This window comes from Phyllobates terribilis, unplaced genomic scaffold (genome assembly GCF_046119375.1).
Source record: "Phyllobates terribilis strain yellow unplaced genomic scaffold, ASM4611937v1 Scaffold_3__8_contigs__length_932513732, whole genome shotgun sequence".
Taxonomy (NCBI): Eukaryota; Metazoa; Chordata; class Amphibia; order Anura; family Dendrobatidae; genus Phyllobates; species Phyllobates terribilis.
In genome coordinates, this window is record NW_027362763.1 from 61,266,454 (window position 1) to 61,282,521 (window position 16,068).

General features: G+C 45.5%; 1 protein-coding gene across 1 annotated transcript in view; it reads right to left on the reverse strand.

Annotated features, from left to right (window-relative positions):
• Positions 1-4,016: 4,016 nt before the first annotated feature.
• Positions 4,017-16,068, reverse strand: part of LOC141258441 (uncharacterized) — a 58,880-nt gene continuing 46,828 nt past the window's right edge. Inside the window, exons 8-11 of the mRNA XM_073673439.1 lie at positions 15,392-15,511; positions 13,317-13,409; positions 9,494-9,592; positions 4,017-4,102 (exon numbers count right to left, since the gene is read on the reverse strand). Of these exons, the coding sequence (XP_073529540.1) occupies positions 4,017-4,102; positions 9,494-9,592; positions 13,317-13,409; positions 15,392-15,511 (398 nt within the window). The remainder of the gene's footprint in view (positions 4,103-9,493; positions 9,593-13,316; positions 13,410-15,391; positions 15,512-16,068) is intronic.

Below are 16,068 nucleotides of genomic sequence, written 5' to 3' on the forward strand. Positions count from 1 at the left end.
CAGATCAGGTTGGGTGACGGACAACAGCCACCTGCAGAACCTTCCTGCCTAGGCTCGCATCAGCCGAGACTTAAATATGCACCCTGTAGAACTTGGAAAAAGTATGGAGGGAAAACCAGATAGCAGCTTTGCAGATCTGGGTCGCAGGTGCCTGGTGGTGAATGCCCAAAAAAAAAAAAACCACCATGCGGGTGGAGTGTGCCTTCCCTCCCAGTGGGAGTAGTCTCTTTGGCTCAATATGCCTCCAGTATATCAGAGCGGAGCCAGCAAGCAATAGAGGCCCTAGAGACGGACACGTCGACCATCAAGGATCACAGACAAGGAGTTGGAGAGTCTGAAAGATGCTGTTCTTGAGAGGTACAGACATAAGGCCCTGACAAGATCTGACCTGTGGAGAGACTGTTCCAGAGGGTGAGATGGGCATAGACAGAAGGACGACGTCTTCAATGAGAAGGAATGGAGAAAACACTTTGGGAAGGACGCTATTTCTGAGACTTGCCTGATAGAGGTGATCACAATAAGAAACGAAACCTTCCAGGAAAGAAAAGAGGGCAATGTCTCGAATGGGCTTGAAGGGAAGTCCCTAAAGGACACTCAAGACTAGGTTAAGGTCCCACAAATCCACACGGGGACAATATGGAGGAACAAAGCGAGCGGTTCCTTGCCGGAAGGTCTTGACCTGGGAAAGGAAGGCCAAATGCCATTGGAACTGGATTGAGAGCGCCGAGACCTGACCCTTAAGGGTACTGAGAGACAACCCAGACTCTAGGCCCGACTGTAGGAAGAGAGAGAAGGGAGAAAATCAGAAGAGGAGCGCGATAGAGGTCATCTAGAGGATGTGGATAGTGACAGGGACACAGGCAAGGAGCTGGAATGTACCCGATTCTTGGACCTTGTACACGATCTGCCATGCCGGAGAAAGTAACCAGGTGTGCACAATTCGTCCCGGGGAACAATCAGAGCACCAGCAGCGTGATTAGACAGACACTCCAGAACCTGTACCAAGGACTGGGATATCTTGGTAAGGTACGCTACGGATTGTGATAGAGCAGCAGCCCATTCGGGGAAAGTATGCTCTCATCCCGGGAGGCAGGGGGCTCCTGTGAGGCGTGCATGGTGGGAGTGCTGCAGTCGGAGCAGAGGGTCAAGTCCTGACTTGCGGGCAGTTTCTTCTGCATAGTCAAGAATAATGGGGGGGAAGGGCAGTGGGAGAATGACTCCCTAAGATTATGCATAGGGAGCCGGTGCCAGAGGTGTTGTGACTGCTGAGCAGTACAGAGTCTAGTCTATGCAAAATAACAGCCTGGATAGAGCTTACCCGTTTCCTGAGAAGACGTCCCTGGTCTGTGCAGGAGGACTGTGGGTTTTGTGTGGGACCGCAGCTGGAGCAGTGATGACAGCAAGGAAATGGTGCCAGTGAGGAGAGGGCCCAGAAGAGGCCCAGGCGACGCTGATTGGCTAAATCATAGGAGGATGGGGTGGGGGGGGCGAGGCCAGCCAAAGCAGTAGGCCTCGGGAAAGCCAGGAACTAAATTAGAGAGAGGAACTGCTCTGGCAGAGCCTGGGAGGTGACATGCCCGAGAGATTGATGCCTGGAGGAAAGGCGGAGCAGAAGATCTTTGCTGCAGGAGAGATGCACCTTCCCTGGGGTGTTCCTGTGCTGGGGCCCCCGCCGCAGTGGAGAACCTGTTGAAGGAAAGAGGTAACTGTCCAGACTCCTCCTTCACAGTACAGAAGATGGCATCAGGAACCCCTGGTGAGGGGATCGCTGGGATGGGTACATCATCTTCCCTGCACCGATGTGATTCCAGACAGAGCAGAAGATGCTACCAGTAGCCCCTTCTACACTGAGAAAAACATCAGTCTTCCTCCCAGCACCTTCTTGCTATGGAAGACGAGCAGGCTGGGGATGGGATGGCAAGGACCGTCCGCCATGGTCGCCCCAAGACACTCGATGTGTTTAGGGGGGTAGGATCCTGCATCGCAGACCAGAGAAAGTACAATGTGGATCATACCACAATGTTCTCTCGGTCTCTTAAGTGGGAAGACAGGGTCAGTGGTTTCACCCTGTTGCCTGAGTAAAAGAAAGAAAAAAAGATGCATCCTACTGACGGGAAGCTAATACGGATTAGCTTTGTGCCAGTTGGTGGGTGTACCCTGTAGAGGAGCAAACTTTTTTTGCCTACTGTCAGTCTCTCAGCGTCAGCAGCATACACCCATGGTTATCTGTGTCCCCCAATGAAGCTATAGAGCAGGGGTCTCAAACTCGGCTGGGTATATGGGCCGCACACAGAAAAAATTTTAATTTGGGGGCCACATTCTTTGCAGGACAAAGTGACAATTTTAGTGATACCATTTTTTTTTCTATACACCTTTTGAACATTTTTGCTGTTTTATTTTTGATAGTTTGGGTCGTTATGGATGTGGCGATAATAAAACATGCACTTTTTTTGTTTACTTTAGATATAAAGCTGCATTTTTAGTGGCAAAATATTTTTTCATGCTTTATTTTGGAGTTTTTCTGCCAAAATCTTGTAGTAATGTGCCCCACCCTGGTCTGCATCTTGTAATGTCCCCCATCTTTGTCCCCAGCCTGGTCCCCATCTTGGAGGACTGTCCCCAGCCTGGTCCCCATCTTGGAGGACTGTCCCCAGCCTGGTCCCCATCTTGGAGGACTGTCCCCAGCCTGGTCCCCATCTTGGAGGACTGTCCCCAGCCTGGTCCCCATCTTGGAGGACTGTCCCCAGCCTGGTCCCCATCTTGGAGGACTGTCCCTTGTGCCGTTCTACACATACAAGAGAAAAAAAATAAAAGATTCTTCTCATCTGTCCTCCATTCCCTCGGCGTCCTTTCTGCACCTGTGGCCCACAGGCACCATAGACCCCAATCGCGGCCCGGTTCAGGAGCTGCCGGCAGCTGCACTTCAGTTCATTGTATTGCCGCGCAGAGACCGGCTCTCTGCACAGCAATACCAGTGCCAGCCGTCGCCCTATCAGAGGCCAGCAGCTGACATCTGCGCGTGTCAGTGACGTCATACGCTGCTGCGCTGGGACGCAGATGTCAGCTGTTGGCCTCTGATAAGTCGGCGGCTGACACGGGTATAGCTGTGCAGAGAGCCGGTCTCTGCGCGGCAATACAATGAACTGAAGTGCAGCTGCCGGCAGCTCTTGGACCGGGGTCTATGGTGCCTGCGGGCCGCATGAAGCAGCCTGAAGGGCCGCGTGTTTGAGACCCCTGCTATAGAGAAACACAGTGTGTCTAAAGTAGTAGTCCAATGTATTAAAATGTTCTCTCCCTACCTTTATGACTGAGCTGTGAGCTCTGACATCCTCTCTCTCTACTGAATCATCCTAAAATGGCTGCATTATTACTTGCCTCAACTTTTATACAGATTTTGATAGTCCCTTCTGATCAGCTACGCTATAGCATGTGATGTGATATCTGCAAGGCATTATGGGAAAAGCCGTGCCTATGGTCACGTGAACCTTTTCTGGCAGATGCAATCTGGTGCATTCTCTGGGACCTGCAAATTTCATAAAATTCGACAGATTTAATTTGCATAGAATCGATTTGATTACTCTCCAACACACATGTCCAATCCAATGTCGGAATAGGCCTATTATTCAGGCATGCAATGTTGGGGAGTTCTTCAAAGTTCCACTCATTAAAATCTACAGCACAACTCTACTGAAAGAACATCTTTTTAATTACATACAACACAAAAATCTACAGAGCCTCAAATTTCCATTTTCTTTAAGGCATTTTACTAGCCAAAGTCAGGCGGTCTTATCACTGCTTATCAAGGAGGATCACAGGATCCTCTCCGATCCTATTAAGTGCTAACTGCAGGGACGACCAAATATTAAAGATAAACACAAACTATAAGAAAAGTACAAGGTGCAAGAAAACAGCAGTCAGGTGTGTGGCATCTAACTGAGGGCTTATATCTAAACTAAGAAATTATATCACAGGAACGAATCAGTGAACACATTTTCTACAGCTTGTGATCGTGGTCTTCAAGGCTTCTTTCCTTCTTCTGCCGCTGTTACAGGGGACAGTTCTGCTTTGACAGAGTCTTTGACATCTCTCTGGGATTCAGTAGCTGCAACAAAACCAATCCATAGAAATAAATGTGCATAAAATTATACTAAGGTCAGTTTCACGCAAGTATAATAAAGGTGAAGTGTAAAGTAAAGCTTTTGCCAGTTAGCAGCAGCAAACCGAGTGGTCAGCGGAGACCCTAAGAGAGAAGTTGAAAATAGAAAAACACACCGAATGTCCTGGAGTGGAGCTTTGTTACCTAACGGGAGGGTATATTTTGTTGGGGGAACATTTCTCACTTGTGTCATTGATGACACACGCAGCTTGGGTGTCCGAGGCTGACGCCAAGCACTCAGGAGTGTTCTTACTATCAGGTTATATCCCGTTCTGCAAGCACTGAGCTTCCTTTTGGTTCGCAATAGGTACGACAAGGCGATGGGTACAACAAGGCGACAGGTACGACAGGCGTTGGTGACATAGTGGTCAGAATAGCTGCCTTCCAAGCAGTTGACCCAGGTTCGATTCCTGGCCAACACATTACTTCTCGATGACACCGGAGGTCCATGATGACCCGGAAGGTCCCTTCCAACTAGAACATTCTATTTCTCCTTCAATGGAGGCTGGCAGACATCTGTCTAAGGCTATGTGCCCACGATGCTGAATTGATGCGGATTTTTCCTTAGTGTTTCTGCATCTCCCTCGCATGCGGATTTTACATGCGTTTTTTCTGAAAGGGAGAAGTGTTTTTTTTAAGCGTTTTTGCATGCATTTTCGCATGCATTTTTTCAAGCGCTTTTCCAAGTGATTTTGAGCATCACTTGGAAAAGTGCTTGACAAGTATATAAATCCATGCAACTGGCATGGATTTATATTGTGTGACCAACTTATGCGGCTTTAAATGCAGCATCAATAATAATAATAAACAAAAAGAATTAAAACATAAAAAATAAAAAAAACATTATACTTACCTCTCCGGCAGCGTGCTCAGTCCTCGGCGTCCTGCGGTGTTCAGAAAGGACCTGCGGTGACATCATTTAGACAGCTGACAAGTCACACGACTGCTGATGTCAGTCGTCGCGTGACCATCACATGACTAAATGACGTCACCGCAGTTCCTTTCTGAACACCGCAGGACGCTGAGGACAGAGGACGCCACCGGAGAGGAGACCGGGGGCCACCGGAGATGTAAGTAAAACGTTTTATTTTTTTTATTTTTTACTAATGGTACCGAGGTCTGGAGGAGATTCTCCTCTTCTCCAGACCCGGGTACCATCCGCACATTGAACCGCATAACATCCCCATGCATACATGTATACATGCGGATGTTATGCTGTTCAATGCAAAGTCAACGGTGGCGATTTCGCCGCGATTACGCACATTAAATGGTTGTTCTGCGCATTTTTCTGCAATGATAATCTGCAGCAGAAATTTCCGCAGCACGTGCACAGCACATGCGGATTATCATTGGGAAACATGGAGACAACTTAACAAGCGTTTTTAATGCGTTTTCGCGGCAGAAATGCCGCTGTGGAAATGCATTAAAGCCGCATCGTGGGCACACAGCCAGAGATGGTTTAGTGAATTCTGCATTGAGCAGGGGGTTGGACACGATGACCTTGGAGGTCCCTTCCAACTCTAATATTCTATGACAAGGTCTCCAATTTACATAGCTACTGGGTCTCCTTTATTCTTTTTTTAATCTGCTCTTCAGTCCCTTGTCTCTTTTAGGACACTTTTTTTTCTTATCATCGCCTCCGACCACAGCTTCTTTCAGGACATATTGCCCAGTTCTAGTTTGCTCATAGCTTTAAAAAAAAAAAAAAAAAAACACAATCCTGCGTTTGTGGCAATTAGTCATGATTTTCCAAGCAAAGTGGATGTGATTTCATAAAAACTAGCGGTCGCTGTGCGCCTGAAGACGCTGCTGAACTGCGCATTTTCCTCTATGGACTTCTATGTGGACCCTAAAAAACGCATGTAAAAAACAACAACACAGTTGATTGCTTAAGTGCAGAATCAAAGCTTTCTGTGCTATAAAAAAAAGCATTAAAAAATGCTGCAAATCAGCGCCAAAAAAGATGAAAGCGCAGTAAAAATGCAATCATGAGAGAAGGTTGGGGAAAGACCGAATACACAATACCAAAGCAGGGGGTCAGAATGCTACGGAGGGCACGGCGTTCTACCATCACTTTTGCATGTGGCTTCTGACAATGAGGTACCCTCAATTGAGGCGGTCTATCAATCGCACTGCATCGATTCTCCCTTAATGCTACAGCAATCTAGATTTGTTGGATCAGGAGGCCCATCCTGAGCCCTCCGTATAGACAACTCAATCCTCATTGGGAACTTAACCTGGACCACCATGCTCTATAATGCGCTCCCTTTCTGCTGGCCAAGCGTGAATGTGGTCTACCTTGTGTCCATCAATACCATGGTGGACCTCTGAACTGCTTTCCTAATCCTCCAAGACAAGGTGTTGCTTCACCTCGTTCTATCAATCCTAACCAAGGTGGTTTCTTCTTAACTTGTACATGAGGATACAGTCTTGCCGGCCTTCTACCTATCAATCCTCCACAATTTCACTGTTATTCAGGCCGTATGACTCTACCCGTCCCTCACATCTTCTTTCCACTCTTTGGATCCCCCTTTACGCTGTTATTTTGGTGCCTAGCATCAGCCGCGATGGCAGTAGCCTATACCCAAGGTGTCTTGTGTGCCTGAATGAACGTGGCAAAAAAAAACAAAACAAATAAACACATTTTTACGATTCGCGTTTAAAAAAATTTCCTCTCAACACAAATAAAATAAAATGAAACAATACATAAGGAATAACACACAGAAATAAACTTTACTGTGAATCTCTAAATCTAACGAATAAAACATTCTAAAGTAGATAATTTGCTATATTTTTTTACTTTTTACAGTTTACCTTTATATAAAAAAAAAAAGAAGAGCAATAAAAAAAAAAAAGTAAGGGTCATTAAAGGGAATCTGTCAGCAGGTTTTTGCTATGAAATCTGAGAGCAGCATGATGTACAGGCAGAGAGCCTGATTCCAGAGATGTCTCACTTACTGGGCTGCTTGCTGCAGTTTTGATGGAATCCCGGTTTTCTCTTCTGTAGATGGAGCAGGGGTCAGAACGCTGAGCTGTGTGTAATCCCGCCCACACTCTATTGGCAGCTTGCTAACTGTACACAGAAAGCTGCCAATCAGTGGTGGGGGTGGGGTTACACAGATTAGCAGGACTGCCTGGCCATGGGACACCTAGTCCTGTAGTGATAATCTCCTGCTGATAAAACAATGATTGTATTGAAACTACAGCAAGCTACTGAGCAAGTGACATCCCTCGAATCAGGCTCTCTGCCCCTACATTATGTTGCTCTCAGATTAGATAGGAAAAACCTGTTGACAGATTCCCTTTAAACCACTAAATCACCACACAGCGCAGAAAAAAAAAAAAAGTCTCATCATTAGGAACCAAAATATTCTATTAACATTAACAGGCAGTGTGTACAGGTTCCAAGCATAGCAAACGTGTACGGGTCCCAAAAATACAAAACGCTGGTATACACTATATTCTTTAACCCGTTATAGTAGGTAAATGGAGATATAAATGTTTACAGGGCCGTTGGAGGCACCAATGGATTCCTCGGTGTACAGTACAGACCAAAAGTTTGGACACACCTTCTCATTTAAAGATTTTTCTGTATTTTCATGACTATGAAAATTGTACATTCACACTGAAGGCATCAAAGCTATGAATTAACACATGTGGAATTATATACTTAACAAAAAAGTGTGAAACAACTGAAAATATGTCTTATATTCTACGTTCTTCAAAGTAGCCACCTTTTGCTTTGATCACGGATTTGCACACTCTTGGCATTCTCTTGATGAGCTTCAAGCGGTAGTCACCGGAAATGGTTTTCACTTCACAGGTGTGCCCTGTCAGGTTTAATAAGTGGGATTTCTTGCCTTATAAATGGGGTTGGGACCATCAGTTGTGTTGTGCAGAAGTCTGGTGGATACACAGCTGATAGTCCTACTGAATAGACTGTTAGAATTTGTATTATGGCAAGAAAAAAGCAGCTAAGTAAAGAAAAACGAGTGGCCATAATTACTTTAAGAAATAAAGGTCTGTCAGCCCGAAAAATTGGGAAAACTTTGAATGTGTCCCCAAGTGCAGTTGCAAAAACCATCAAGCGCTACAAAGAAACTGGCTCACATGAGGACCGCCCCAGGAAAGGAAGACCAATAGTCACCTCTGCTTCTGAGGATAAGTTTATCCGAGTCACCAGTCTCAGAAATCTCAGGTTAGCAGCAGCTCAGATTAGAGACCAGGTCAATGCCACACAGAGTTCTAGCAGCAGACACATCTCTTCAACAACTGTTAAGAGGAGACTTTGTGCAGCAGGCCTTCATGGTAAAATAGCTGCTAGGAAACCACTGCTAAGGACAGGCAACAAGCAGAAGAGACTTGTTTGGGCTAAAGAACACAAGGAATGGACATTAGACCAGTGGAAATCTGTGCTTTGGTCTGATGAGTCCAAATTTGAGATCTTTGGTTCCAACCACCGTGTCTTTGTGCGACGCAGAAAAGGTGAACGGATGGACTCTACATGCCTGGTTCCCACCGTGAAGCATGGAGGAGGAGGTGTGATGGTGTGGGGGGGCTTTGCTGGTGACACTGTTGGGGATTTATTCAAAATTGAAGGCATACTTGCAGCGGCATGCTATTCCATCCGGTTTGCGTTTAGTTGGACCATCATTTATTTTTCAACAGGACTATGACCCCAAACACACCTCCAGGCTGTGTAAGGGCTATTTGACCAAGAGAGAGAGTGATGGGGTGCTACACCAGATGACCTGGCCTCCACAGTCACCAGACCTGAACCCAATCGAGATGGTTTGGGGTGAGCTGGACCGCAGAGTGAAGGCAAAAGGGCCAACAAGTGCTAAGCATCTCTGGGAACTCCTTCAAGATTGTTGGAAGACCATTTCTGGTGACTACCTCTTGAAGCTCATCAAGAGAATGCCAAGAGTGTGCAAAGCAGTCATCAAAGCAAAAGGTGGCTACTTTGAAGAACCTAGAATATAAGACATATTTTCAGTTGTTTCACACTTTTTTGTTAAGTATATAATTCCACATGTGTTAATTCATAGTTTTTGATGCCTTCAGTGTGAATGTACAATTTTCATAGTCATGAAAATACAGAAAAATCTTTAAATGAAAAGGTGTGTCCAAACTTTTGGTCTGTACTGTATATGATAAAAGTATCCAGGAGGCGAAATTATTGACTGCGGTTTTTATTGGTCAATGCGTTTCGAAGTACACAGACTTCATCAGGACAAGCCACATCCAGAATGTTGTTTCTCCTGATAAAGAAGCTGTCGGTCGCTCAACTTTATTAGGCTTCGAGTGGCAGTTTTGCACAGCTTTAATCACACTTACCTTGACCTTGGTGATCACCTAAATCTTTTGCTTCTGTATCACAATCGTCAGTTTGGCATATGCTCTCACTTAAAGTATTTTCACCACACTCCTCAGTATCTGCAGAGAAGATATGTTACACTTTAGGGTGCACGGCTGTGCAGCAGTATTAATGGCCCAAAGTTCTACCAGCCTGAGCTCAAAAGCTTTTTACATGCCTATGACTCTGTGGAGTACAATCAGGAGACCTGCACACCATTATAGAGACCTAAGAAGAGTCGATATTAAATCTGCATGGTCAGTAATTTGTTAAGACTCCCCAATGAACCAGTCTTGTAGTGCAAAAAAACTACAAACATCAGCATAGATTTTATTTTCAAGCGGACCCTTACTAGTTTAATTTGCAATCCAAAAATAAAATGTACCACCCCCACCCTCCCCTCCCCTCATTACATATTCTGTTTATTTGCAAAACTTACAAACTTTTTGCTATTTGCAATAAACCAATTAATGTAAATAGCTCAACACAACTAACATAACAAGAGGTTTCTTCAAATTCAACACAAAATGACACTTTTACAGACTACTGTAGTCTCAAGAGTTACTCACTCCATTAAGACAAGCGTCTTTAGTACTTAGTACCCTCTGGCGGTTATGACCTGCTGCACACATAATACATAACCAGACACCAGCTTCTGGCAACGTTCCCAAATAAGGTGCATTCTAAACATTGAAGGTCTATAAGATAAGATAAGATAAGATATACTTTATTTATCCCGGAGGAAATTGCGGTATCACAGCAGCAGAACACGGATCTCGAACATGACACATATGATAACATAACATTTGGAATGCTTTAGACATTGCTTTTCAGACATTCGTTAAACACCCCCATAGCTGTTGGAACAAACGATCTCCTGTATTTTTCCTTTTTACACCTTAGTTGTATTAGGCGATTGCTGAATGTGCTCTTCTGTTTCGCAAACAGTTCATAAAGCGGGTGTGTGTTGTTGCCCATTATAGCTCTGCACTTCTTCTTAATCCTATCCTCTACCACCTCTTCAAAAGTCCCAAGCTGTAGGCCCACCGTCGCGCTAGCCTTCTTTATAAGTTTGTTGAGCTTGTTGGCGTCAGCAACACGCACACTGTTACCCCAGCAAATTATTGCCGCAAAGGTGGCACTAGCCACAATGGATTGGTAGAACACCTCAAGCATTTTGCCACACACATTAAAAGACCTTAACTTCCTTAGGAAGTACAATCTACTCATCCCCTTCTTGTAGACCTTCTCCATGTGGCACTTCCAGTCTAGCTTGCTATCCAGGTAAACCCCCAAATATTTGAAACTGTCCACCATCTCCACATCCTGACCGTCAATGGTAACAGGTAGGCATACCTTCTTGCACCTTCCATAGCTCATCACCAACTCCCTGGTTTTCTTAACATTTAGTTCTAGATGGTTAGCCTGGCACCATACTACAAAGTCCGCAACCACCCTTCTATAGTCCTCTTCATCCCGGTCCTTCCCAATACCGCCAACTATCACAGAGTCATCCGAGTACTTCTGGAGGTGACAACGGTCTGATTTATACTGAAAGTCAGCTGTGTACAATGTAAAGAGGAATGGCGACAGCACTGTTCCCTGCGGGGCTCCGACACTGCTCAGTACACTATCTGATGTAGCCGTCCCCCACCTAACAAACTGTGGCCTATCCGACAGGTAGTCAATTATCCAATTCACAAGTCCCTCATCCACCGCCATTTTAATCAACTTTCCACGCAGTAAGAGTGGCTGTAACGTGTTGAACGCACTAGAGAAATCAAAGAACAAAGCACGCACAGTGGTTCCATCATTGTCCAAAAAGGAATGTACTGTGTGTAGCAGAGACGCTACAGCATCGTCCACCCCCAGTCCCTGCCGGTACGCAAACTGAAGAGCATCAGTATGCGCCATCACCCTCGGACACAAGTGAGCAAGTACTATTCTCTCCAAGGACTTCATTGCATGCGATGTTAAGGCCACCGGTCTATAGTCCCCCGGGGAAGCCGGGAAGGTAGTCTTGGGAACCGGCACCAGGCAGGAAGTCTTCCATAGCACTGGTACTCTCTTTGATTGTAAGCTCTGGTTAAAGAGATGCTGGAAGACAGTACATAACTCATTTGCACACACTCTGAGGACACGTGGACTGAGACCGTCAGGCCCTGCTGCTTTGCCAATGGCCAGCTTACTAAACTGGTCCCTCACGTCATTTTTGGAGACCGAGAAATGATCTATTTCACCCCCTGTTAATTTAGCTAGTTGTTCCCCGGCCTCCTCCCCCTTCCCTGCTGCTACCGCAACTTTATTGCTGAATCTATTGAAGAACTCATTCATTTCATTAGCCATTCTAAGTCCACCACCCCCCTGCTCCGACCTTGCCTTAAACCCAGTCACTAGCTTCATTCCAGCCCACACCTCTCTGGAGCTTTTTTGTGCAAATTGATTTTCTAATTTAACTCTGAATGCCTCACGGGCAATCTTAATTTTCCCCTTTAGGTCTCGCTGTATAATTTTCAATGCCTCCTTGTCCTTCCTTTTAAAAGCCAGTTTTTTCATGTTTAGTAAATGTTTCAACTCTTTTGTAATCCATGACTTATTGTTTGCATAACATAACTGCAGTCAAAAATGGCAGTGGCTCGGCAATGCCTGCAGTGAAGCATGGTGGTAGCGTAGTAACGACTGCAGTCAAGCATGGCAGTGGCTCGGTAATGCCTGCAGTGAAGAATGGCGGTGGCTCGGTAATGCCTGCAGTGAAGAATGGCGGTGGCTCAGCAACAACTACAGTGAAGCATGGTGGTGGCTTGGCAATGTCTAGAATAAAGCATGGTGGGGCTTGAAGATGCCTCCAGTGCCATGTGTCACACTTGCAGCAGGTCATAACAGCTAGAGAGGCTCCACTAAGTACTAAAGATGCTTAACATGAGGGGGTGAATCATTTTGAGCCTGCAGTAGTCAGTAAAAGTAGCATTTTGTAACGAATGTCCAGAAAACACTTGTTATATTAGTTGTGTTGAGCTATTTACACTGCAATAAACCCATCAGACAGAACAAAGAGCAGAGAGTTTGGAAATGTAGCTAATACCGTATTTTTCGGAATATAAGACGCACCCGACCATAAGACGTACCCCAAATTTTGGGGTGGAAAATAAGGAAAAAAAATATTTTCTATAAGATGGGGTCCGTCTTATAGTCTGATTAGGTATCTTACCTGGGGGGTGGTGGAGCAGGAGGCAGGGTCCTTCAGGAAACCGGCCCGGCGGAAGTGGAGGAATGCTGCGGACCCTGGATACATGAAGCCAGTGCTCCAGAAGCTGTGAGTTGCGGTGATGGTGGAGCAGGATCGCAGGTCCCTCCGTTCCCTGCCTCAGGAACACGGCAGCAGAAGAGGTGAGATGCCGGTGCCTGGTTGGGGCCTGTGGACCGGCTGGGGCCTGTGGACTGGGGCTTGGACCTGTGAGTGGCGTCCGGCGGTGAGGCAGAGGAGCCAGGGCCTCTGCCGGGCTGTGAGCGGTGTCCGGCGGTGCAGCAGAGTAGCGTGTGCGGCTTCCGGTGGCCGCGGCCATCTTCCTGAGGCTGTGATCTACAGGAAAATGGCCGCCGGAGCTCCGCCGCCGTAGGACCCTGCGATCCCCGCTCCACCACCACCGGTAAAGTAACGTTCGGACCATAAGACGCACCCTTATGGTCCAAAAAATACGGTAATTAGAATTTACCATGAAGGAGGGGTGAATAATTCTCGCTGCAACTGTACACATTTCCAACTTTCCCCATCATGTTTCTATAATTATGGGAGGGGGTCCTCACCTTCAGGCTCTACATTTTCTCTGACAGAAAACTTTGGCTCGTTGAAGTAACTCCAGAGCTGAACTTTAGTGCTGCCTCCTGGCCCGTGACACTCTGAGAAAAGACAATATCATGTTATAATCCAGCATGCAAACAGAGGGAAAGAGGGCATCCTATGGAGCTATGGCACCAACAGCTAGGGACTCCCTAGTATTGCCCCGATTCATCCCTTTCTACAAGAGTGATTGTATGATAAGGTGAGCTATAATTTACAAAAATGAATGTTTGCGGAGTAGACTCAATATAGCTGCAAACTACCTTCAGCGTCACTGGTAGAAAGCAAGTACCTGTAAGAATTACTAAGTATAAAGGATGATTGTAAGATCCTCCAATATGCGGGCAACTGATCTGCATTTTCAATTACATCGTGTCCCTTTGAAAAAAAAAAACATTTTAAAACGTTTCCCCTCACAGTCTAGAGCAAGGATGTCAAACTCAAACCCACAGAGGGCCAAAATGAAAAACTTGGACAAAGTCGCTGGCCAACCAGTATACAGAATAATGGGCCCCACATAGTCCTCCATACAGAATAATGGGCCCCACATAGTCCTCCATACAGAATAATGGGCCCCACATAGTCCTCCATACAGAATAATGGGCCCCACATAGTCCTCCATACAGAATAATGGGCCCCACATAGTCCTCCATACAGAATAATGGGCCCCACATAGTCCTCCATACAGAATGGGCCCCACAGTCCTCCATACAGAATAATGGCCCCCACAGTCCTCCATACAGAATAATGGGCCCCACAGTCCTCCATACAGAATAATGGGCCCCACACAGTCTCCTTCCATACAGTATAATGGGCCCCGCATAGGGGTGGTGGTTCTGGTGCCACAGGCCAAAAAAAAACACCCTTTGGGCCAGATTTGGCCCACGGGCCTGGGTTTGACATGTATGGTCTAGAGGTTGTTATGGTAAATAATTATACTTTGCTTTGATTATTATTTTAGACAATTAAATCTACCTTTATATCTTTGATAATTTAATATTAGCTTTATAAGTGTTATTCACAAAAGCGATAGCACAGGGCGTTATATAGAGGTGTCTTTCTGTTAAGCTTTCCTCTGTTTTTTTAAAGTATAGTTAATTGGACAGAGTTAGTTTAGTTCAAGGACATCTGTATCAGTTTCCACAATTTACAACGTTGTTATTTCCAATTAAAATAAGTTCTGTATTAGGTAAGGCACGTAGCCATTCCCTTTCTTCTGGGGGTGTATAATAATACTTGTTGCTTGGGATCTGAGGGCAGACAAGAATTGTACACTCAGACACTGGTTGTGTGTTATTTTCTTTTCTCCGAAACATCGTATTTATTTATCTGATTTGAACCCAAAATGGCAGATTTGGAGATAATTTGTATCTCAATCCAAATTAGCTCTTCCTGGAAGGGCTACCACGACAAGCTTCATCATGGGGCATTAGGCAGTAAAAGGGTCAGAGAACACCATTAGTGATGAAGGTCATCTTCTTGTTCCCCCACATAATGGAGTATGGATATCGGCCAAAGCAACCGAACCATTTAAATCCAGCCGTCAGTGACTGACAACAGCATCTAAGTGGTTAAAGGGGTTATCCGGGACTTTGCTTTATTTTGTCCTATAAAAGGCCAAAACTCACAGGCAGGTAAAGTCATGGACAGCTCCTGCTGGCAATTCTCCTGCTTCATTTGACATATCAACAGAGTAGCTCTTCCTCTTCCGCTCTGTTGGCGGGGGCGTCACTGCCGACATCCCAGACTGTCAATCAGCATGAAGTCGACAGTGACGCCCCGCCAACAGAGCAAATTGGAAGAGAAGCTGCATCGTTGACATGACGTCACCGGAAGCTGCAGAATCATCGGTGGAAGGAGTCTGTGACGGCTCTGAGCCGGCGGGGCAGACCAGGTAGTTGTACTTTATCTGCCTGTAAGTTCTTAGCCCCATATGGAACAATACGCAGAGTCCCAGATAACCCCTTTAAACAGCAGCGATTCTAGCTGGCAAATAAGTAGTGTGAAAACGTAGCAGTATCTGCCGAGGATCACAGTTTACCTTCACTCTCGCTGTCTGTCTTCTCCAGATGGTCATTAGGGTCGCTCTCGTACACGCTGTCCATACTGGCGAGTAACGTGGGGCACTCTCTGTACTTGCTGAAGCTGTCTGGCTGCTTACCTGCAGGATAAGATTATGGAAACTATGGATGTCTGGGCCTAAATGTCACACATCACTACATTTCTCCACGATGGGAGAATTAAAAGGTCCCAAGATTAACACTTAAATCAAGAAGCACTTCATTCACCAGAGGAGGACAAGCAGGCCCGGTCCTTCTCCACAGACCGGATTTAAGCGCAGGACCACGTTCTTACTTTTATAACTTTTGATTTGCAAGTTTGTTTTTTATTGGCAAGTTTTCTCCTCCCCTTCTTCTAAAGCCTGTAAATTTTTTATTTTTCCGTCCTTAAAGATGTATGAGGGCTTGCATTTTTTGTGGGACAAATGGCACCATTCCTTTTATTACACAATTTACTGGAAAATGGAAACAAAATTCCAAGTGTAGAGTTTTTGTGGGAAAAAAAACAACAACAATGCAATTATGAAACAAATTACTTGACCACCAAGGTCACATATACAAATCCACTATAATGGAACATTAAGATATTTGTTTAACGTCTATGATAGCAGCTCATACAAAAAAATGATGTAAAAGAACAGGATTTAACAAAAATTCC